The sequence below is a fragment of the Antedon bifida genome, chromosome 1 (assembly GCF_963402885.1).
Source record: "Antedon bifida chromosome 1, ecAntBifi1.1, whole genome shotgun sequence".
Lineage (NCBI taxonomy): Eukaryota > Metazoa > Echinodermata > Crinoidea > Comatulida > Antedonidae > Antedon > Antedon bifida.
The window spans coordinates 14,204,140-14,228,434 of record NC_136226.1 but is presented as its reverse complement, the minus strand read 5'-3'; the positions used below and the strand labels follow the sequence as shown (position 1 = coordinate 14,228,434).

The window sequence follows — 24,295 nt, the reverse complement described above, 5'->3', positions numbered from 1 at the left end:
ATACAGTTGAGTAGGTCTACGTATCGGCTGGTGGTCTAGAAAAAAAAAATCGAATGCTATAGGCCTAATGTAAACTACAGAACATGATACCATATATATTATAGTGTAATATATTAAATTCACTATAATCCTCTATGATGATGATACACTATACTTCATAGCCACACATAAATATTGTAGGTAACCGCAGCGTTCCATTTTTTGATGTACGTCGGAAGGCTATATACTTTATGCATGCTGACTGCCAGTGATCGAAACAATAGGTACGCGGTTGTCTAGCGGTGTCCTTTGTACGATTCGTTCGTGCCCAAGCTCGCGTCAATATCATGTTACATCATGGGACCAAAAATTCGTATTATTTTTCAGGTGAAAATCGGCAACCAATTCATTTGTTTAACATTAAGGTATGAGTTATTCACGAACGAGTTTACGAATTTTTAAATTTACAAATAACCTTTTGTATTGTGGGGCACGTATTTGGAGGATTTTCAGAGATGAGGGTGGTGAGGTATTGGGGATGTCGGGGATGGGGGTTCGCAGTCGGTTAAGGGTTGGGGTGGGGGAGGGGGGTGGTTCGCTGTAAAGGGGGGTTCGCCCGAACCAAACCCCCCCCCCCCTGGCTACGGGCCTGTGCACTTTGCCCTCTGATAGACTATGTACCTGCAACAGGAACGAAATTGAATATGAATTTCATCATCAAATGCTCATTTTATTCAGATTTACGTTATGATTTGTATATCAATGTTAGACAGGGAGCAATTTATTTTGATTTCTTATGGGCGCGCATGATTTTGATATTATTTTACCGGTTATCAATTATGTTAACTCCGCCTTTTTATGAGACATAATTAATTGTTTTTGAAAGTTCCGATGTTGTTTGTTTATTTGTTTGTTTTGTTGCTTACCTTCTTGATGTTAATTTTATCAAATTTGTTCTGATGTATTAATAAAGAATTACATTGCATATAATGCTTATAATAATATTTTGTTCAATAGATACCCAGTTACGCCTGGGATGAAAAAACATGTCAAATGATACTTGGTGCTGTTTACTATGGGTTTAGCGTATCAGCACTTCTTGGAGGATTGGTGACGTACAGATTAGGTGGGAAACGAGTTAATCTATTTTCACTTCTTTCATCAAGTATTCTTACAGCACTGATACCTTGGTCAGCTGGAGTTAGCAGTAATCTTGTAATAGTTCTACGTGTATTAGACGGCATGGCACAGGTTAGTAGCGAAACGTGGTGATGAACTTTGGAGTTTAATCAGCTTTATATTGATGCCAAATATCTTGTTGGTTTTAGAAATATACCACAATTATTTTACTTGCATTGATATTTAAATTAACTGTAAGTTATGCCGACATGTAATAGGAAGTACAAGGGAAAACAAGGAAAAGATAATAGTATTCTTGCTTTTTCAGGGATTACACAATCCGGCAATGTTGAGTATACTGGCAAACTGGTCTGTTCCACATGAACGAAGTACACTTGTATCTATTGCTTTTTTAGGTAAATAAGATTATAAATATGCTTTTATCGTAGCATTGGTCATGGAGACTTTGATCAACGTAATTATGAAGAAATAAGTTAATTCTCGTAATATAGTATCAAGACATTGAATGGTCCATCATGATGATTCTGACAACTTCGAAATCACTTCACACCAAACTTTTGAACATTCTTTTTATACAGGTATGGCTTTAGCTGAAGTTATCTGTAACCCACTGTCCGGTTGGATTTGTTCTGCTTACAATCTCGGTGGATGGCCGTTGACATTTTATACATACAGTAACTTGAACAATATTATTCTTGTATTTTACTGTGAGATTACCAAAACACAGAAAATGTTGTGTAAAGAAAATTATCTGAAATGTGTTTTCAAATTATTTATAATATTGGATTGCAAATAATTGGAAACAATTTTATTCATGTCAGGTAGCTTTGGAGCTGTTACTGCAATATTATGGGCTATTTTAATTTACGAAACTCCTGATGAAGATCCGTGTATATCGAGTAACGAGTTGGTATACTTAAAAGGTTTTGACACTGAAGATGGAGAGAAAAATAAGGTATGATGATATGGTAGGTAAGGTATGGTCTATTATACAAATAATGAATTGTTAAAAACAAACACAGAAGAACAATTATAAATAAGCTTGTACTTTATATGAAGTATGTATGGTGAGTATAAAAAGCGTAAACATATCATATCATTCCGCTTTTTATAATAGAGCACTTCGGTTCCATGGTTGAGTATACTGAAGTCGTCAGCTGTTTGGGCGGTAGTCGTTGGTTTCGCTAGCAACGTGTTTGGTTTCTTTTTTATTCTTACTGAAGCACCGACGTTTATCTCAGAGGTCTTAGAATTTGATTTAAAAACGGTGAGTCTAGTAACGTTTGTCTTTTGTTGAGATTCACTCACCCTTTTCCCCATTTTAGTCATTATATTGTACGATGCTACCCAGTTGTATTGTTACATATGGTATTATTTTAATTTAAAAGAACCCTTTATTTGCAACTGAAATTGATGTATATAAGTTTATACTTAAAGATATCTTAACATAACAAGTCATGAAAGTTACACTGATTATTGTGGGACGTGACTAGTGATATTATATATTTTGTAATACCTGTATAAACCTAATTACAGATTGGATGGCTTATGTCGATTCTAGGTATTGTGGAATGCTTATTTGCTCTACTCTCTGGTGTATGTTCCGACTATATTATTCGCCGCGAAATGTTGACTATTTTGCAAACAAGGAAACTATTGGCAATTCTCAGTAAGATTTCATAGATTTATTATCATCATTCGTTAGGAAGTGATAGTCCTATCCTATGGTGTAAGCATATTATTATTATTGATTATTGCCAAGCATAATTATACAACAACATCCACTTTCAACACATATGTTAGCTTGAATACAAATAAATAGAAATAGGTTGTAATAGTATGCTATATTAGTTTCCAAGGTTCAATTTTTTCCATCGGAGTTCGAACGAGCTTTATAACTTGACTTGATGGTTAGAAACTGTTTCTAATCTAGGCTTTCTTGACTTGATGGTTAAAACTGTTTCTAATCTAGGCTTTCTTGACTTGATGGTTAGAAACTGTTTCTAATCTAGGCTTTCTTGACTTGATGGTTAAAAACTGTTTCTAATCTAGGCTTTCTTGACTTGATGGTTAGAAACTGTTTCTAATCTAGGCTTTTTACAAGTTTCACTTTCTTGTATTATGAATAATGTTTCGGAATATATGAAAACTGAAAAGCAAGAATGAGAATCATTCACTAATATAATATTTCTCTTTCTTAGGTATGGGGTTATCTGCTTTCTTACTTATTTGTATAGGATTGTTCCAAGACAGTGCTATAGTATGTCTGATTATGCTAATACTAGCATTCGGGTTACTAGGATGTGATTATACGTGTTTTATGGCGAATGTATTGGACATAACGAAGCACTATTCATCAGTAATCGTAGGAATCATGACATGTTTAGCAAGTAGTACTGGATTTATTGGGCCAACATTATTTGCTGCATTATTAAAGGCAAAAGTAAGTTGTAGTAATAAGTAATATATTCACTGTCTATCGCATGTTTACATTTTGTAATCTTTTGCCCATGCTCACTTTAATTATTCCTTTAGGTCTATTATTTATTCCTTGGGTGACCTCTTCAGTCAAATACTGGTCTCCCACATGAGGGCCCAGATGTGATGAGTGGGTTTGACAGTGGCTGTTTACTAGTATACCAGGGTAACCCCCTACTTTCTCCATTATTGTTATTATTAATTTTCAGAACACACATGATCAGTGGTACTTGATGTTTAATATAATTGCGGGAATACAGTTGTTTGGACTGACGATGTTTTTGTTGTTTGCAAAAGCAGAGGAGCAGTTTCATTCCATCGAAGAAAACATATCCAAACAAGAAATGAAATCTTATAATTCTATAAACGATACTTCTGCAGAAGTTGTTGATACTGAAGAGTGACTGTTGAGAAGGTTATTAAGTTTGTGGCCTAAAGAAAGTGTCGAAAACATAATATAAAAAATAATATACTATAAAATATTATATTATATAATTTATAGTAATATTACACTGTTATGTAAATCTCACTTTAATCATGGTCTATGCTGTATTTCAATGTTGTATTGTAAGAGCAAAGTCAATAAAGAATCTTTAGTTTACATATATGTTAAATTGATGTCAAAATGGTAATTGAGGGATGTGAATAACGGTTTTTAATCAGAGTCACGTTGTAATTCCAATATATGATAATAATTATAATTAATTATAATAATACTAAATGGTAGTAATGCAATATTGGTTTGTTGTTAAAATCAACTTAATATGCCATAACTGTTACGATAAATGATTTATTATAAACAAATACCTTTTCGAAGTATTGGAACAAATTGTCTTTTCTAAAGTTTCCAATTGAGGTTGTTGCTCTTCGTTGTTTGCTGATTTGACAGCGACCATCTTGTGAGCTGTAGTTCAAGGACCAGCAAAAGATTTTTCGTGAACAGGCTAACAAACATGAGATCCGCTGCATATGCGTCATCTCATAACTCCATCCTTGTAAAGAAGATTGCGATATGATGGTGGTGTACATTTCCCAACTTGTGCGTTGCATGTCCGTTAACAACGCTAACGCGATCAGTGTTACGTGGATAATTTTCATTTTGCGATGAAGTTTTCCTAAATATTGCTTATTCAGAATTGAAGGTTTATATATTTTGTACGTAAACAACTGAATAGAAAATATTCACACACGCAGTTCGTTTAGTTCGCTATCTTTTGGGGAGAGAGAACGTTTGGGTTTTATAATAGCAGAAACACATTATGTAAATCTATTAAGTCATTTAATACATTGCACCAATCAAATACACTGCTACAAATTGTACCAAACAAGATAATAAATGTGTCAATATCTTATGTAAGTTTTTTGTATATCACTCTGATGAGGAAGGTTCTATTTCCTATACATCAAAAAAACGGACAAACTTCGACCATCTCATTAAAAATGTGTTACGTGGCACCCCATAAGTAGCCTAGTAGTAGGCCTAATTAAATTTTGAAAAAGTTCGTAGTTTGAATTTCAGTACAGTGCATAACAATATTATCGTAATTGCGAGTTGTTGGTCCGTACAATATACTTTAGGCCTACCTGTAGTAGACTTGTTAAAGGAGGGAAGGGTGAGATTTGGAGCAATATACCAGAAAGCCCGATCAATATACGCGATCGATTAGATGGGAATAAATTCGAGCTATAGGAGAGAAGAGAAAAAATGTATTTATTTATTTGAACATGCACCTTTAAATCGGTAGTAGTCGGGAACAATATTTGGTGCGTTATTGGAAAAATAAAAATGAAATACAGACTTAACTAATACTTATTAGCGAATATGTGGCAGCAGACTCGAGAAATATAGGAGAGCCCGATCAATATACGTGAATAGCCCTAATTTATTTATATAAATATTTATTTTTCAATGTTTAGTGGCTGAATTTGATTAGTTTTAACTATTTTTAGCCCTTTCCTTGATATATTAATTATATTTTACTTATGTTACAATGAAAGAAAAAAATATTGCAATCAATCTTAATCATATTAAGAAAAATTTGTATTTATATTGATCAATGATCAATCGATGCAAGTTTTAAGAAGAGGAAAGTTATAGGCCTACATCGATTTGTATACCAAATTTTGAAATTAATGTGTAAAAATCGATAGTCATTTTTAAAGAAACTAAAGATACCGGTAACAATTTAACATAATGAAAGTGTGTCTATCGATTGACTATATAATTGGAGTTGCTTTGACGGATTGAACTTATACAAATTGAGTAAAATAAATTCTAACCCCATAATATTCGAATTGTTATTTCCACATGATAAATTAGAATGGCCTATTATAAGACCAACCATAATGATGGTATAATCTCTTTAAAGTAAAAACTTACTTAACAATGGTATAATAATGAAACATGTCATTGTTCCGTTACATAGTATAGCTAACAAAATATTATCAATCGAAGTCAATATATCATCAAAACCGTTGCATAATCACAATATTAAACGCAATGATAGAATACAAGTTCCAATAACTAAAGACAAACAGAACAAACTTTGTTGCAAATGCCATCCATATCATTAACTCACATCACCATCGATAAAATACTGTATTTTAATTAAGAAAGAATATGCAAATAAAACTTTTTTAGCTACAACATTTTAAATCTGTTTTTTTATCATACTATAATATATATTTGCCAATCTTTAAGAAGAATTTCTATTATTATTTTATATGATAATGGACAAATACAGCTTTTCAGTATTCAATATTTTATATAATAAATTAATGAATTAACTAATTTCTAATAACATGAATAGAGACTTAGTTTGATGACTACGCCTACTTATTTATATCAACACTTTTATTTGAGAATGTTTGCAGTTTGTCCATGTTGATTTTAGATTGACCAAATAACATACTTGTTCGGTCTTTCCTTGCATATTTTCTGTATTTGGCAGCAATTTTAATAAATAAAAAATGTAATTAACTCCGTCTTGTCGTGTTCGCCTCAATGCCATAGTTTTTGAAAACTAGTATTTATAGTCAACAAAACATTACATGTTTGAAACAATCTTAAGCTCTGTCTACACTATCAAACTTTATGTAGCAAAAATGTGATGTGCCCATATAATATGGATGATGTCATATCACTACCATATTTGGGCACATCAAATTAGTTTGATAGTGTAGACAGAGCATTAAACATGAGATTAAGATATTAAGATTTAAAGAAAAAGCTTTCGATTTTTACAACCTAAGCTCTATCAAACTACGGTTTGTTGACAACAAAATGTGATGTGCCAAAAAAATGATAGTGATATTCCCAAATATGTTCCAATCATCATGTCCATATATGGGCACATCCCATTTTTTGATCACATAAAGTTTGATAGTGCAGACAGAGCATTAGGTATTAATCAAATTTAATCAAAAAAAACGAAGGCACTGTCATCGAAAAATATAGAAAACTCGACATGCATGATGGGAAGCCTACGACCCCTCTATAAGCAGCTGGAAAAGAAGACTACTCGTTTTAGCGCCAAAGGAAAGTGTCTGAAGTCACGTCTACATGTTATGCGGACATGTTTTGGAATAATTTGCCTTTGGCGCTAAAACGTTGAGTGTTTGAGTTATGGGACGCTTTTATAGCAATATTTTGATTTGACGTTCCTTTCGTCGGTACATTCGTTCGTTTTTATGAATTACTATGTTTATGTTTTTCAAATTAGAATGATTATTCGTTGAATATGAATGTATCCTGTTATTCTACTGATTATTATATATATTGTTTTGTTTAACAGTTTTCTAACCTTTTAGTTTAATTTTTAATCAATTCCGTTTTTTTAAATGTATAATGTTATTTATGTTTTTTATTTATAAGTTCTTTAAGAATATGAGTTACATAATCACATTTTTGTCACTTATTATACCTACAGTATAAAACTGTATTAACTTTGATGTCTGAAACATTAAAACAGAAATTCGCAATAATGGCGAACCTAAGTCGCAAATTTTTAGTTAGATATTCGTTATATTGTCATCATCTCATTTGTTACACGTGTGTTTGACCTATAATAATATAATAAGGGATGGTACAGGTAGGCCTAGGTCGAGGGGAAATTCATCAAATTGTTTCATCAAAACAATAACTCATAAGGTCGGAAACATTTAGAACATAAATAGATAATGGAACCAAATTTGCAATAAAGATGAGATATTGCGTTGTTCTCTTTTGTTATCAATCTTTTAATAGGTCACGTAACGTAATAGAACGTAACAGTTGAACATATCACAATAAAAAATCGCAAAAATCGTCATGGATAACTACCATATCTTGGAATCTGACCCAGTAACTAAGAACATTTTTAATGTACATCCCATGATATCATATAAACGAGATCGTAATCTTAAAGATCAGTTAGTGAATTCTAAATTAAAATCATCGAATCATAATGATGTTGGTATGACTAAGTGTAACAGAAATAGATGTAAGACGCCGGTGTAAACATGTATTATGTACTAGTAGTATCATATAGGACCACGTAAGAATTTTGATATTCAAGATAATTTTAATTGTGTTTCTACTAATGTGATATATGCTATTATTTGTACGAAATGTAATGTAATCTATGTTGGAGAAACCAAAAGAAGACTTGGGGATAGATTTGTAGAACATCTACGTTCCATTCATCTTAATACACCCGGTCTTCCTGTGGCAGAACATTTTCATGATAACCATAATATTAATGATATACGGGTTACTGGCATAAAACAATGCAACTCATCCGAACGTGACCGTAGACGACTAGAAGAACGTATACTTTTCAACTTGGAACTCTCAAACCCAATGGACTTAATGTATCATTTAAATCTAGGATTTTAGGAATTTAGGAATTGAGTACTATCTTGTCTATCTGATTGACATGAGTTTATTATTATGTAATACCTTTTGTTTGTCATTGCTTTTGTCAATTTGTTATTTGCTTGTTCATTGTTACGCCCATATAGCCCACAATAGACTCCTTTGTTTTCTAGTGTACCCTCTCTATATGTATTCGTCTTTTACCAATATTCTATCAGTAGTACCTGATGATGACCTATGGTCGAAAGTACTAGTACAATAAATATTTTATTCATTGAGGCAGAAACAAGAACTTTGTCTGTTTTATTTTTATACATGATCCTGCCTATGCAGCACATATTTCTTTTCTGTTCTAACCATTAGACCACTGGGGATTTCGTGGTATTGTTCAAACTCGATTGAATAGCGACTCTTTAACAATGAATTTGATTTAAAGTCGGTAAGCGTGTAAAGACAATTATGTATTTTTGCGAATTGAATACGAGTCGTCAGTGACAGTCAGTTGGTACGCAATCGGCTGATAAAAACTTATATTACAATATAACCTTATATATTTACAGATTGGGTGGCTTATGTCGATTGTACTGTGGAATGCTTATTAATGCGTGATACGGTGGAACAGCTATCAAGAAAACCACTGGGAATCACAACACAAAAGAATTACAGTTTAAATTCCTTAGTTGTGTACGAACCACTTTCTGTAGATTTGAATGCATGCATATTTTTAACAATGTTATTAAAAATCGCACTATGGAAAATTGGTTTAATTTACTGAAACAAAATATTTTAAATAATGTAAATAACCAATGGTCAGAGGACCTCGCATCTAAATCGTCGCTATCTTTTTATGCAAAGTTCAAATCAAAGCCGGATCTTGAAAAGTTTTTACTTGATAAAACAAATTTTAATGGTGCCCGTCTTAGATTTCAAGCCCGTTCCAATACTCTACCTTTAAATTTTAAATTAAGTAAATGGACCGTGGATAATGATGGTCTCTGTTCATTATGTAACTCTGGAAATATAGAGGACATATCTCACTTTTTATTTTGTTGTGATGCATTACAATGTGTAAGAGAAGAACAGCTAAATATACTTAATTTATCATAACGAGTTATGTTTGGGAAACATTCTGCACCAGTAACAATGACGAAAAAACGTTATATGTTCTGGGGACGGATACACTTTCCCTCAGTAATAATATTCTATTGTGTCTTGACAAATTTTGTAAAGAATACCTAACAAGATTATGGAAATTACGAAACAATCTTATAAAACTCGCAGATAGCATGTAATGTTTTTGTTTGTTGCGGTATAGACATCTTTTTAGGTGATCATTTAGAATAAAATGATCACCTATTGTTATTGTATAAAATCTTTATTATTGTTCTTATTTATTTCTTTCTGTACAGATTTTGTGTTTCAATTATCTCAAAAAGTTAAATGTCAATAATCACCAAAATTTTAAAATATATTTAAAATAATTTAATTTAGTTGTAGTTAGGTTTTCAGCGTGATCACTCATCCGTGACGTCATTTATACGCCATTTTGTGAAATCACATTATCAATCATATCTCCATAATTCATTATCACATGTGAATAAAATCACATGTGAATAAAATTCACTACACATAAACTTCAGGTCAAAGGTAAAAATATTAGCAAATAAAAACTTGCGCGTTTCAAGGTCATGCTTATGAAATTGCGCGTTAAAAATTTAAAAAGCTCAAAATTAAGTTTTGATCAATTTAGAGCATCAATTGGGCCATTTGCGTGTTTCAAAAAATTACTGCGCAAAAATGCGTTTTTGCGCGCGCAATATTTAAAAAGTATAAAAATGCGAATATTTTGTGCAAATCGCATTCTACTCACAATCCTTAGTACATTCACCGATTTTGAGTCCATTTCGACTTAAAATAGCGCTATACGAGCACGTTAAATATGGCAATATTCGCACATTAATTGCATCAAAGTGCTGAAAATGGTCAAAAATAAGGTATTTTTAAATAAAAATAACTCTTCAGAATGCACGATGACCGCCACCTTTTTAAACTTATTCTGGAAGCCATTGAGTTGTAGATATGAATTCATGTACACATTTCATGGCCACTCCCATTTAAAAATTAGGGTTTTTTCTCTTTCGTCATAGATTATCACATTCCACATAGCGCATCTCGGTTATTTTGTGCCCGATTTTCGCTCAAATTTGAGTATGTGATTGCTCAATTAATTGACTTTCTTATGACTTGCCACTATTTTCATTTTGATGACGTCATCACGCGTGCATGTTTAAAAAAAAATTAATTTCAGTAACATGATAAAAATGATCACCTATAATTCGTCAAAGTGACGAATTAAATTCTAGTTATTTTTGAGTTTTTTAATATTACTATTTTTAAATTTGGTACAATATTTTTCAGTTATTACTGTACTACTTAAAAATTGTTTGTATTTCTTTTCTTTTTATTCATTGTATATTGCATAAGTGATGTACGACTACGATAGCGATCGAGTCGGCGGCGTACGACTACGATAGCGATCGAGTCGGCGGCGTACGACTACGATAGCGATCGAGTCGGCGGTTGACTAGTTTTATTTTGTATGTTTGTTTTTATTAATTTGTATCTGTTGAATGTCTATCTGTATATAGAACGCACCGTGTATGAACGGGTGCCACCGTTGTAAAGGTGTAGTTTCAATAAATTATTATTATTATATTACATTACTTAAAACCACAAAGCCTTTTGGGCTTAATATTAGGAACATACTCCCACATATCGGTAAAATTATTCCATTGATTATGTTAATACTAGCATTCGGCTTAATAGGATTTATTGTTATAATACGTGTTTTATGGCGAATGTATTGGAGCATTTTTCATCAGTGATCGTAGGAATCAAGTGTAGCAAGTAGTACTGGGTTTATCGGGCCAACAATATTTGCTGCATTATAAAGAAAAAGGTAAGTTTTATTTTATTAATCACTCAACACTGTATTGTATGATTACATTTGTTAACTCTTCCGAACTTGCCTTGCGAGCTGTTTCTTAGTTGCTGCCGCAGCCTTAGATGCTAAACTGCTAGGTTTGGCTTTAAGCATTATATCTAAGAGGTATGTAAAACAATATAAACACATGTTATTATTGGGACGACGCCATCAACCGAGAAAACAGCTGATAGAATTAGCCCGGAGGCATTAAAATTAGCCCAAAGGCAACACAAATATCCCGGAGGCAGTATATGCCCCCGAGAAATACAATACAACAATAGCCAAGAGGCAATACAGATAGCCCGAAGGCGATACAAATAGCCTGGAGGAAATACAAATAGCCCGAAGGCGATACAAATAGCCTGGCGGCAACACAAATAGCCCGGAGGCAAGACCGCCCGGAGGCAATACAACTAGCCCGGAGGCAATAAAAATAGCCCGGAGGCAATACGAATATAGCCCGGAGGCAAAATGGTAGCCCGGAGGCAATACAAATAGCCCAGAGGCAATACAAATTCTAAATAGCCCGGAGGCAATATAATACTAATAGCCCGGAGGCAACACAAACAGCCCGGAGGCAATATAAACAGCCCAGCTGAGGCAACATAAAAAGCTCGGGCGATATAGTGGTATAAAATATAATAGCCCGAAAGCAACACAAGTAAATCGCCCGAAGGCAAAGTTAATATAAAAGTATAATGATATAGCAAGTAATTAAGGTATCTATACTGGCCTCGTAACTTTCCTGGCGTGCAAAACAGCGGACGCTCCGTGCATATCGATACATCCCCGACGATCGTTCTTGAGTGGAATGTCTGCTGAGGTGTACGCCGTAAAAATGCATGTGGGACCAGTCATTCCATAGCCCTCTGTGTTTCCAGTAGGTCACCACGGCATCATTTGCGTAAATAGACTTTAGTTTGCGATTAATATCCACAACTGCGTCATTAAATACATGCCCCACTGGATTGGGGTGCCGTTTAAGCAATTGGCTTAAGAAGTTTTTCCATTGTGCTCGCCTATGTCAGAATTAACCATAATTTATAATTATTTAGAAACGCAATGCGTTATTGTAACAAACTTGTAGCTTTTTCAAAGTGCCTTTATTGTAATTAGACCATAATGATTCAAAATACATATTTAAGCAATATGATCTAAAGAACATGCATTTAACCATATCAGAACAATTCTAAACTTCCTAGCAATAGAATTTGTTTCCATTGAAAGACTTTTTATATATTATTCAAATTCATCAATGCATGCAAACGATATACTGTAACCGCTTAAAAACCGACGCGTAGGTGTATTGAAAACACAAATTAAAACGTTGTTGTAAAATTTGACATCTACTCTTCCAGTGTGGCAATTCTAAGTTAGCGCCTATATAACGAGCAGCAGGAGTGGATCCAGTGTTGTAGGCACGGCCATACAACATCGCCAATATGAAGCGTTATCTTGTAGCTGGAATGTGTTCCATGGTAAAGGTGTGTTTGTATTGCATGAGAATGAATCTCAATATTGCCATAATCGAAATGGTTCAAAATTCTACCGAAAACAACGCTTTAAATGTCACTCTGACAACAAAGGCTACACGGTCTAAAATTATTAACAAAGAGGTAAGCTTAAAAATAAAATTACGTATAACATTTATTAAATGAAGACATTTATAGGATTTTACACAATGTATTTCCTTTATTTTTTTTTAAATTGGAGTGTAAGTTTTTAAGATTACGTGTAGGCCAAAACTATAAAATTTTGTTTGAGGTAATCTTATAAAGGGGTAGGCCTACACTTCTCTTCGAGAAATATTTCCCCAAAAAGTGTGAGAATTGTATTAAAGCTTCAAAGCAAAATTAGTATTCCTTTTGTTTATTTGAATTAATGTTTTGTATGTTGCACCCAAATGGGTGCAAGATACGTTTAGAATCTAAACATCTGGCAAAGCTAAGAATATATTAAGCTGGACTTGTGGAAAAGTGGGTAGGCTACAAGCTATGCTTGTATAATCTAAATATTATATTATATTGTATGTTTAACTGAAAATAGTGTAATTGCACTGATTAGTCTACAAACGTTTTATTTAGCGAATTTTCTGTTGTAAAATAATCTCCACATGAATGATGGGTATACGTATCACAGAAGGATGACAGACGTGACCCTTTTTTGACCAATTTTGTTATTACCAATAGATACCAAGGTACGCCTGGGATGAAGAAACACGTCAAATGATACTTGGTGCTGTTTACTATGGGTATAGCGTATCAGCACTTCTTGGAGGATTGGTGACGCACAGACTTGGTGGAAAACGAGTTAATCTATTTTCAATTCTTTCGTCAAGTATTCTTACAGCACTGATACCTTGGTCAGCTGGAGTTAGCACTGATCTTCTAATAGTTCTACGTGTACTAGACGGCATGGCACAGGTTAGTTTTATTCCATATTGAACGATGCATAGTTGGTTTTAGAAAAAACTGTTCTACTTATATTTACTAATATTTAATTATCTGAAGAATCATGGAGTTACACAATATAAGACAAAAGAAAGGAAAATAATAATATTTATGGTGTTTTTCAGGGATTACACAATCCGGCAACATTCAGTATACTGGCAAACTGGTCTGTTCCACATGAACGAAGTACACTTGTATCCATTGCCTATTTCGGTAAATAGACATTAAAACTTATTTGCTTGCGATCGTTAGCTTTTATCAACGTAATATATTATACGTTCCAACTATGGCGATTATGTTCTTAATTTAGAAATCAATTTATGCGATGTTTTTTATTATTAAAGTTGGCCTTCTTTGTGACCGATATATTTTTCTTCATTCGATATGGTGTTCACACCAAATCGTTGAATGTTACTTTATACAGGTGTGTCTTTTGCGGAGGTTATCTGTAACCCACTGTCCGGTTGGATTTGTTCTGCTTACAAACTCGGTGGATGGCCGTTGTCATTTTATACATACAGTAACTTGAACAATATTATTTTTGTATTTACTTATTTTTATTTATTGTTTAAAGTGAACCAAACTATTATTGACATTACCTCCGCTTATAGGAGGTTACGTTTCACCCTTGAAACTGGCAACAATTCATTTTATTTAGGTGCCTTTGGAGTTGTTACTGCAATATTATGGGCTGTTTTAATTTACGAAACTCCTGATAAAGATCCGTGTATATCGAGAAACGAGGTGGTATACTTAAAAGGTTTTGACACTGAAGAGAAAAATAAGGTAAGGTTTATATATTTTGTATGAAGTTGTATGAAAGGTGATGAGTCTGATAAATATAGCAAACATAACATTAGATGTATAAAAATAACAATTATATATAAATATTTTTTTTCATATAGAAAAGATCGGTTCCATGGTTGAGTATACTGAAGTCGCCAGCTGTTTGGGCGGTAGTCATTGCTTACGCTAGCAACGTTTTTGGTTTCTTTTTTATTATAACTGAAGTACCAATCTTTATCTCAGAAGTCTTAGGGTTTAATTTAAAAACGGTAAGTCTATAATAGATAACGTATTTTTGCAAAATGAAAATAAGAGTTGATGGTGACAATCTGGTTGTTGTGACAAAGGCCTTTATTGACGGCCGGGGATATACTGAATATTAATTAATTTAAAACGATAAAGATGAGAAAATCTGTGAGAATGTGAGAAAAAGCCGTCCCAACCGAGATTCGAAACGTTCCTGCTTGATATGCAGATGTCCTAACCATTAGACCTCTGGAGAGTTCGAGGTATAGTTCAAATTCGATTATATAATATACCTTAAATTTTACAGATTGGGTGGCTTATGTCGATTCTAGGCATTGTGGAATGCTTATTCTGCCTACTATCTGGTGTATGTGCTGACTTCTTTATTCGCCGTGAAAAGTTAACTATTTTGCAAGCAAGGAAACTGTTCACAAATCTCAGTAAACGTTCATAGATTTATTATGGAAAAAAAGTCACTCATTTTAGGAATTTATATTCTATTCAATATACGCCTTATAATAATTGAGTATTGTCAAGCATTTAGACGAAAACAAAGTTTACTTTCACATACGACACATGGATAATAACAACTTGAGTACAAATACTTGTTGTAGTGAACGATACCTATATTTGGGTGTCCAAATTTCTTGCCTCTGAGTTAGTATTTTTTTCACAATTTTGACATTGTATCATAATAGTGTTTCGGAATTAGAATGACAACCAAGAATGAGAATCATTCACTAATATAATATTTCTCTTTCTTAGGTATGGGATTATCTGCTTTCTTACTTATTTGTATAGGATTTTTCCAAGACAGTGCTATATTATGCCTGATTACGCTAATACTAGCATTCGGGTTACTAGGATGTTATACGTGTTTCACGGCGAACGTATTGGACATAACGAAGCATTATTCATCAGTGATTGTAGGAATCATGACATGTTTAGCAAATTGTACTGGATTTATTGGGCCAACATTATTTGCTGCATTATTAAAGAAAAAGGTATAGTTTGCTAATATTAATCACTGTATTGTAAGCTTACATTAATGGAACCTCTTTAATCTGTTCATATCCATTTAGTTCCATATCACCATATTGTTATTATTAATTTTCAGAACACACATGATCAGTGGTACTTGATGTTTAAGATAGTTGCGGGAACACAGTTGTTTGGACTGACGATTTTTTTGTTGTTTGCAAAAGCAGAGGAGCAGTTCCATTCCATCGAAGAAAACATATCCAAACAAGAAATGAAATCTTATAATTCTATAAACGATACTCCTGTAGAAGTTGTTGATACTAAAGAGTGACTGTCGAGACGGTAATTAAGTATGTGGCCTAAAGAAAGTGTCGAAAATGAAGAGCACATGCTAGTTAAATGTAAATATGCATGGTCTAAACCTAATAGATTGTCTAACCGTTGCTTAAAGACACAGATTAGAATTGATTTTAAGCAGTACTATAGCGTCTTAAAAGATTCATGTCTTAAACATTAAAAATGAAGATTAATAAAATCAGACTTTAATAGGCCATTTTGTAGTTTTAATGAAGTTATTACTGTAGAAAAAAAATAATAACAAGGGGTTATCCGCCAAGTGCGGATAACCAATAATTTCGCTTGTAAAGAGACAAAATAAAAGGTTAATTTGACCCAAAAACTAGTAAGTTAAGTATTTTTTTGCTTTAAATTATATTTTTTCAGGTAAATTCTTCTTTTTCGATCAAGTTTTTTGTAAAAGTGAATAAATAATAAAATGACATATTCAACAAAAACTTTTAAATAGGCCTATATATATATATATATATATATATAGGGCGACAATATATCTTTAAGCATATAGTTGTTAGTGGCTGCAGCCGACTTCATGTTTATTTAAATTCTAGCATAGAGTTCGTGTTATTGAGAGACTTGGAAAGAAATCGAGAATATTTGGTCTTTGTTTTATTGTTCACTTTATCTTTATTTATTCCATTAAAAATCTTACAAATAGAGGCCCAAAGGGCCAAATTCCTTGTAATAATTACTTTACCTCAGAAAAAATCGAAGATTCCAAAGGTTTCACTTCCGCCGTGGTAACTCACTTCCGCCGTGGCATTCTGTAATTTGCCGTGGTGTTCCATTATTAATTTGCCGTGGTGTTTCAATACTAATTTGCCGTGGTGTTTCATTTTTAAGTTGCCGTGGTATTTTTGTTAAATTGCCGCGATGTTTTATTTTTAATTTGCCGTGATGTTTTATTTTTAATTTGCCGTGGCTTTTTTCAAATTGCCGTGGCTTTTTTCAAATTGCCGTGGCTTTTTTCAAATTGCCGTGGCTTTTTTTGAAAAAATTGCCGTGATATTTTTTGAAAGTTGCCGTGACACTTATAGGCCACCGTAGTTTTGTTTATTAATTGTTTAGTCCTCCTTCGTAGGGCTACTCAACTCGTACGTATGACATGCCAAATAAAACGCCAATAAATAAGGTACATACCACCACCGACCGGCACACAACAGGGCTACACCACCACAAACACAGAACAGGACAGGGTCTGGGTGGGAATTATAAAATCAAATTATCTCCGCATAATATGATCCATTCAATGTTTGATTTGGCGGAGAAGCTAGCCTATCATATCAAGACGAGTTTTCATGTTCTTGGGAAAAATCCCATCAAATGTTTACCAGACTACTAGGCATATAAAATCATTTATAGCCTTCAGAAACTTTCATCAATGTATACCCAAGTACACATTGTCTAAACGTAGCATAGCGCATGCGTATCATATTAGATGTTGAGTCTTTGAAATTCTGAAATATGAATATTAAAACTGCCTGCGAGTGAGTAGCCAATGGCATGCGGCTGAAACTAGTCAACTGGATAATTTATACACCAAGAATTCTTGGTGTCAAACCACGTGACTTATGCGTGTTTCCCCAGACACGGAGTATCCAAACTCAAGTAATACATGTATGAAACGCCATATGTGCAAAAATATTTATATTTTTACTAATATTAAGACAAAACTCCGTCTGGAGCCCAGACTAAGCTCTTTTTAAGGTTTCGGAGTATAAACAGTTTCCTGTTGGTCTTGGGTGTGCTACTTCAAAATATTCTGAAGGGTAACTCCAAATATAACCGTTTTATTAACTATGGTGATTGGTTTGTGGTCAAAATAAGGTTGTATTAATGGTGGGTTTTTTGCAAAGCAGACCTATAATGCATGACACTTTTTAAGATTAAATTGTAAAGAGTTTTCAGTACACCAATTATAAAATACATTGAGATCATGCAATATTCCTTGTTGCTTAATAGGTCGATTTTCATAAAAAGAAAGACCATCAACGTACGTACTTCAAATATTTTGTCTTGAAATCACTACATTAAGAGAAAATAAATACCATGTGAATGAAGAATCAGCAAAAAGAGAATAGAACATTTATGAATTTGTATAGAGCATTGATTACATAATATAATGCAAATAATAACGAGATACAATAATGTATCAGACAGAAAAGAGAACCGTAAAACCAAAGTATAAGATAAAATTATAAGAAACAACGAATTATTAGTTGAACTAATTGCATTCAAATTAAATTATAATTGTATTTTATAGATTTATACAAAAATAAATGTGTATAAACATAAGAAAATTATAATTGTGTATAAGAAGAAATGTTAAAATAAATCATGTGTATAAACTAAAACATGGGTTTTGGAGCTATTTAACTTTTTATGGAATTAATCTTATTCTAAGAATAAGAATGTCAGATTAGCTACTGTACAATATAGGCTTTGTATATCTATTTTCCATTGAAAGACTATTGTTATAATTATATATTATTCAAATTCATCAATGCATGCAAACGAAATAACTGCTTAAAAATCGACGCGTAGGTGTATTGAAAACACAAATTAAACCGTCAATATTAAAATTTGACCTCTACTATTCCAGTGTGGCAATTCTAAGTTAGCGCCTATATAACGAGCAGCAGGAGTGGATCCAGTGTTGTAGGCACGACCATACAACATCGTCAATATGAAGCGTTATCTTGTAGCTGGAATGTGTTCCATGGTAAAGGTAAATCTCAATATTGCCATAATCGAAATGGTACAAAATTCTACCGGAAACAACGCTTTAAATGTCACTCTGACAACAAAGGCTACACGGTCTAAAATTATTAACAAAGAGGTAAGTTTAAAAATAAAATAACGTATAATTTATCAAATGAAGAAATTTATAGGATTTTACACAATGTATTTCTTTTATTTTTTCTTAAATTGGAGTGCAAGTTTTTAAGATTGCGAGTAGGCCAAAACTATGAAATTCCCTTTGTTTGAGGTAATCTTATAAAGGGGTAAACTTCTCTTCGAGAAATGTTTCCTCAAAAAGTTCGAGAATTGTATTTAAGCTTCAAAGCAAAATTATTATTGCTTTTGTTTATTTGAATTAATGTTTTGTATGTTAATCCCATCGTTAATAACCTGGCAAAGCCAGCATGTATCAAGCTAAACTTTAGTACAACGTGGGTACAAGATACGTTTAGAATCTAAACATCAGGTAAAGCTAAGCACGTCATGCTAAACGTGTGGGGAAAGTGGGTACAAGCCTACTTTTAGAATCTGAACATCTGGCAATTGTGAAAAAGTGGATAGGTTATGCTATGCTTGTATAATCTAAATATTATGTTATATTGTGTGTTTAACTGTAAATAATAATTGCACTGATTGTCTACAAACGTTTTATTTAGCGAATTTTCTGTTGTAAAATAATCTCCACATGCATGATGGGTATACGTATCACAGAAGGATGACATAGATGTGACCATTTTTTGACCAATTTTGTTATTACCAATAGATACCAAGATACGCCTGGGATGAAAAAACACGTCAAATGATACTTGGTGCTGTTCACTATGGGTATAGCGTATCAGCACTTCTTGGAGGATTGGTGACGCACAGACTTGGTGGAAAACGAGTTAATCTATTTTCACTTCTTTCGTCAAGTATTCTTACAGCACTGATACCTTGGTCAGCTGGAGTTAGCACTGATCTTCTAATAGTTCTACGTGTACTAGACGGCATGGCACAGGTTAGTTTTATTCCATATTGAACAATGCATAATATCTTGTTGATTTTAGAAAAACTGTTTTACTTATATTTACTAATATTTAATTATCTGAAGAATCATGGAGTTACACAATATAAGACAAAAGAAAAGAAAATAATGATACTTATGGTGTTTTTCAGGGATTACACAATCCGGCAACATTGAGTATACTGGCAAGCTGGTCTGTTCCACATGAACGAAGTACACTTGTATCCATCGCCTATTTCGGTAAATAGATATTAAAACGTATTTGCTTGCGATCGTTAGCTTTCTTCATTGTAATATATTATATGTTCAAACTATGGCGATTATGTTCTTGATTTAGAAATAAATGTATGCAATGTTTTCTTAAATACTGTTATTAAAGTTGGTCTTCTTTGTGACCGATATTTTCACACCAAATCGTTGAACGTTACTTTTATACAGGTGTGGCATTGGCTGAGGTTATCTGTAACCCACTGTCCGGTTGGATTTGTTCTGATTACAAACTCGGTGGATGGCCGTTGTCATTTTATATATACAGTAACTTGAAAAATATTATTTTTGTATTTTACCTATTTTTATTTATTGTTTAAAGTGAACCAAACTATTATTGACATTGCCTCCGCTTATAGGAGGTTACGTTTTCACAACTTGAAATTGGAAACAATTCAATTTTATTTAGGTGCCTTTGGAGTTGTTACTGCAATATTATGGGCTGTTTTAATTTACGAAACTCCTGATAAAGATCCGTTTATATCGAGTAACGAGGTGGTATACTTAAAAGGTCTTTACACTGAAGATAAAAATAAGGTAAGTTTTATATATTTTGTATGAAGTTGTGTGTAAGGTGATGAGTCTAATATTAATAAATATAGCAAACATGAAATAAGATGTATAAAAATAACAATTTTATATCGTCTATTTTTCATATAGAAAATATCGGTTCCATGGTTGAGTATACTGAAGTCGTCAGCTGTTTGGGCGGTAGTCATTGCTTACGCTAGCAGCATGTTTGGTTTTTTTTTTATTATTACTGAAGTACCAATCTTTATCTCAGAAGTCTTAGGATTTAATTTAAAAACGGTAAGTCTATAATAGATAACGTATTTTTGCAAAATGAAAATAAGAGTTGACGGTGACAATCTGGTTGTTGTGACAAAGGCCTTTATTGTAATACCTTACATGGACATAGAAGAATTCTAGACGGCCGGGGATATACTGAATATTAATTAATTTAAAACGATAAAGATGAGAAAATCTGTGAGAATGTGAGAAAAAGCCGTCCCAACCGAGATTCGGAAAGTTCCTGCTTGATATGCAGATGTCCTAACCATTATACCACTGGAGAGTTCGTGGTATAGTTCGATTATATAATATTATTATATATACATTACATTTTACAGATTGGGTGGCTTATGTCGATTCTAGGTATTATGGAATGCTTATTTGGCTTACTATCTGGTGTATGTGCTGACTTCTTTATTCGCCGTGAAAAGTTGACTATTTTGCAAGCAAGGAAACTGTTCACAATTCTCAGTAAACATTCATAGATTTATTATGGAAAAAAGTCACTCATTTTAGGAAGTTATGTTCTATTCAATATAAGCCTTATAATAATTGAGTATTGTCAAGAATTTAGACGAAAACAAAGTTTATTTTCACATATAGGCTAGGTATCACACGATACCTATTTTTGGGTGTCCAAATTTCTTGCCTCTGGGTTCGTATTTTTTACAATTTTGACATTATATCATAATAGTGTTTCAGAATTAGAATGACAACCCAAAATGAGAATCATTTATATGGTATTTCTCTTTCTCTATAGGTATGGGGTTATCTGCTTTCTTACTTAGTTGTATAGGATTTTTCCAAGACAGTGCTATATTATGCCTGATTACGCTAATACTGGTATTCGGGTTACTAGGATGTTATAATACGTGTTTCACGGCGAACGTATTGGACATAACACAGCATTATTCATCAGTGATCATAGGAATCATGTCATGTTTAGGAAGTAGTACTGGATTTATTGGGCCATCATTATTTGCTGCATTATTAAAGAAAAAGGTATAGTTTGCTAATATTAATCACTGTATTGTAGGCTTACATTAATGGAACCTCTTTAATCTGTTCATATCCATTTAGTTCATTATCACCATTTTGTTATTATTAATTTTCAGAACACACATGATCAGTGGTACTTGATGTTTAAGATAATTGCGGGAATACAGTTGTTTGGACTGACGATATTTTTGTTGTTTGCAAAAGCAGAGGAGCAGTTTCATTCCATAGAAGAAAACATATCCAAAAAAGAAATGAAATCTTATAATTCTCTAAACGATACTTCCGCAGAAGTTGTTGATAGGCCTACTGAAGACTGACTGTCGAGAAGGTTATTAAGTTTGTGGCCTAAAGAAAGTGTCGAAAATGAAGAGCACATGCTAGTTAAATGTAAATATGCATGGCCTAAACCTAATAGATTGTCTAACCGTTGCTTAAAGACACAGATTACAAATGATTTTAAGCAGTACTATAGCGTATTTAAAGATGTATTGTCCCCAAAAACATGAAAATAAAGATTATTAAAATTAGACTTTTAATAGGCCATTTTGTCAATCTAAATCTGACGAACAGATACGTCTGATACGTAATGCTTGACTGTATGTTTTTAGTACAGTGTCGGGGATGACAACTGCTAGGGAGCAGGTACATATTTTTATCCGTGGGTTTACGGAATAGGTCAGTTTTGAGTGTACCATTTTCTATGGTCACTATAGTGTCCAAAAAATCAACGCTACTAGTGGATTTGTTAGCTGTAAATTTGATAGTTAGGTGGGCTGAATTAATATTGAGAAGAAAAGATTCCAAATTATCTTCACCATGGGTCCAGATCATGAAGATGTCGTCAATGTATCTAAACCAAACAAGTGGTTTATTAGTTTGGAGGGACAGAAAATTGGCCTCAAATTGTCCCATAAATAAATTTGCAAAAGATGGCACCATTTTTGTGGTTGGTTAAAATCAACATGACCAGTTCTCGTAAATGAGCTTTAGTAGGCGTTTTGCCTGGAATTTGTTTGCAATTTAAAATACATGCGTGGGCTCCTTCTTCGTGAGGGATATAAGTATATATATATATATATATATATATATAAATCATACTGTAAATTATAGAAACAGTGCTCATATTCGGAACATGATCTCATAATCGCGTCGAGCATAGCTCATTGGCGAAAGTTCCGTATTTTTTTTTTTTTTTAGTTGTATGAAAAAATGTCTCTGGCGGGATTTATATATAATTTACACAGTGCTACGCAACATCATTGATTTATATATATATATATATATATATATATATATATATATATATATATATATATATATATATATATATATATATATATATATATATATATATATATAATTAATGTTCTTTGCCTACTGTGTTTATATATATATATATATATATATATATATAGATATATATATATATATAAGCATATAAGTGATATAGATGTGTTCATAGGGCGAAAATATATCTTTAAGCATGTAGTTGTTGGTGGCTGCAGCCGTCTTAATATCTATTTAAAGAATTCTCGTATTCGAGTTCGTATTATTGAGAGACTTGGAAAGAAATCGACAATAGTTGGTCTTTGTTTTGTTTTGAAATCAATCACTACATTAAAAGAAAATGAATATCATGTGAATGAAGAATCAGCAAAAAGAGAATAGAACATTCATGAATTTGTATTAGAGCATTTATTACATATATAATGCAAATAACAACGAGATACAATAATGTATCAGACAGAAAAGAGAACAAAACCAAAGTATAAGATAAAGTATTAGAAACAACGAACTATTAGTTGAACTAATTGCATTCAAATTAAATTATAATTGTATTTTATAGATTTATACAAAAATAAATGTGTATAAACACATCATAAGAGGATTATAATTGTTTTTAAGAAGAAATGTTAAAATAAAATTCTATAATCATGTGTATAAACTAAAACATAGTTATGGAAATATCACATAAGAAAATTAGAATTATGTTTGTAATAAATAGATAAAAACATATTAATGAACATTTTATATATATAATTATAGATATTCTATAATGTACTAATCGAAAGAATAAATGCGGGTCGACTCACCCAAAAAGAAAAAAAAAGTTTGTGACCCTGATACTAGCACGCGATATAGCACTACGTAATGGGATTCGAATTCTGGGTTTTGGAGCTATTTAACTTTTTATTGAATTAATCTTATTCTAATTCTAATTATTTGTTGAAAATGAT

General features: G+C 32.6%; 3 protein-coding genes across 5 annotated transcripts; all 3 read left to right on the top strand.

Annotated features, from left to right (window-relative positions):
* Positions 1 to 1,111: 1,111 nt before the first annotated feature.
* On the top strand, positions 1,112 to 16,295 carry LOC144843349 (sialin-like). 3 transcript variants are annotated; one of them, XM_078700147.1, is made up of 8 exons: positions 1,112 to 1,230; positions 1,427 to 1,514; positions 1,698 to 1,793; positions 1,941 to 2,074; positions 14,794 to 14,943; positions 15,228 to 15,360; positions 15,686 to 15,924; positions 16,038 to 16,295. In XM_078700147.1, the coding sequence occupies exons 1-8, from the start codon at positions 1,222 to 1,224 to the stop codon at positions 16,230 to 16,232; spliced, it is 1,044 nt and encodes a 347-aa protein (XP_078556273.1). In that variant the 5' UTR covers positions 1,112 to 1,221; the 3' UTR covers positions 16,233 to 16,295. The 3 variants fall into 3 exon arrangements, with proteins under 3 accessions (XP_078556273.1, XP_078556278.1, XP_078556269.1); XM_078700152.1 differs by lacking the exons at positions 14,794 to 14,943; positions 15,228 to 15,360 and adding exons at positions 2,237 to 2,386; positions 2,656 to 2,788; XM_078700143.1 differs by lacking the exons at positions 14,794 to 14,943; positions 15,228 to 15,360; positions 15,686 to 15,924; positions 16,038 to 16,295 and adding exons at positions 2,237 to 2,386; positions 2,656 to 2,788; positions 3,321 to 3,562; positions 3,807 to 4,070.
* LOC144852185 (sialin-like) lies at positions 12,869 to 14,698 on the top strand. Its single transcript, XM_078709936.1, has 5 exons — positions 12,869 to 13,054; positions 13,628 to 13,861; positions 14,014 to 14,101; positions 14,313 to 14,408; positions 14,547 to 14,698. Exons 1-5 carry the CDS (start codon positions 12,881 to 12,883, stop codon positions 14,696 to 14,698), a joined length of 744 nt encoding a protein of 247 aa, XP_078566062.1. The 5' UTR covers positions 12,869 to 12,880.
* Positions 16,296 to 18,897: 2,602 nt separating the features above from the next.
* Positions 18,898 to 22,438, top strand: LOC144843248 (sialin-like). The gene is made up of 9 exons (XM_078700045.1): positions 18,898 to 19,094; positions 19,761 to 19,994; positions 20,153 to 20,240; positions 20,439 to 20,534; positions 20,677 to 20,804; positions 20,928 to 21,077; positions 21,398 to 21,530; positions 21,820 to 22,061; positions 22,175 to 22,438. Exons 1-9 carry the CDS (start codon positions 18,942 to 18,944, stop codon positions 22,373 to 22,375), a joined length of 1,425 nt encoding a protein of 474 aa, XP_078556171.1. The 5' UTR covers positions 18,898 to 18,941; the 3' UTR covers positions 22,376 to 22,438.
* The last annotated feature ends 1,857 nt before the right edge of the window (positions 22,439 to 24,295 follow it).